The following is an 834-nucleotide window of genomic DNA, read 5'->3' as shown; positions in this document are numbered from 1 at the left end:
TTTGACGTCACGGCATACGCTCTCGTAGGCGATGACGTCATAATTCATGACTCCCGCTTCGTTTGTTTGTGCGCAAGCATTTCTACGCATTTTGGACGTGAAATCTGACGTCACAACTCTTTGAACTTTTTCATTAGAACGGCAATTAAAAATTGAATTTTCGACCTTTGAAAGTTAGAAATCTGACGTCACAACTCTTTGAACTTTTTCATTAGAACGGCAATCAAAAATTGAATTTTCGACCTTTTAAAGTTATTTTTTCGGAGTTTTGACCTCCGATTTGGATTTTTCACAACATATTACGTAGGAATCGACCTTTTATTAATAATATTTTCCCAACTGCAACTCCTTCATTCAAATGATTCATCTTATTCCCCCCCAGGTTATTATGTAGGTGCCACAGTGCGGGACACGTTCGGCGTGCTAGGTCTCAGTATTGTGGTAGAATCTCAAGTCAACAAGTACAGCGTAGACGACATAGAGTCCAGGGTTCACGGGTTCATAACCAGCTACCTGCGAGAAAATTACGACACGGTCCAGAGCAAATATGAGGACATCATCGGCATGCTGGTGAAGAAGAAGAGTATGACTGAGGTAAATCTTAAAATTTAACCATGGTTTATTATAAATCATTTAAATTGTTTGTTCATTTAAACATTTTAAACTGTTTATATCTCTCTTTTTTATTTTATTATTTTTTTTATTATTATTATTCTATTTGGCCAACCTTTGTAACATAATATTACAATAAACTTTATTCTATTCTATTCTATAACAATTATGTTGTGCTAGTTATTTAGTGAATTGCATTAGGAACTCAATCCTACACCCACA

The 834-nt window shown here is 35.4% G+C and overlaps 1 protein-coding gene across 1 annotated transcript in view; it reads left to right on the top strand.

The window, feature by feature from the left end:
• Window positions 1–382: 382 nt before the first annotated feature.
• The window catches only part of LOC103522971, a gene marked incomplete at its 5' end in the record, with an annotated part of 20,237 nt that continues 19,785 nt past the window's right edge, over window positions 383–834 (top strand). Inside the window, one exon of the mRNA XM_008488052.3 lies at window positions 383–594. Within this exon, the coding sequence (XP_008486274.1) occupies window positions 383–594 (212 nt within the window). The remainder of the gene's footprint in view (window positions 595–834) is intronic.

This window comes from Diaphorina citri, unplaced genomic scaffold, assembly GCF_000475195.1.
Source record: "Diaphorina citri unplaced genomic scaffold, Diaci psyllid genome assembly version 1.1 scaffold13406, whole genome shotgun sequence".
Classification (NCBI taxonomy): Eukaryota; Metazoa; Arthropoda; class Insecta; order Hemiptera; family Psyllidae; genus Diaphorina; species Diaphorina citri.
The sequence above is the reverse complement of the archived record's forward strand: the minus strand, read 5'-3'. Positions and strand labels throughout refer to the sequence as shown.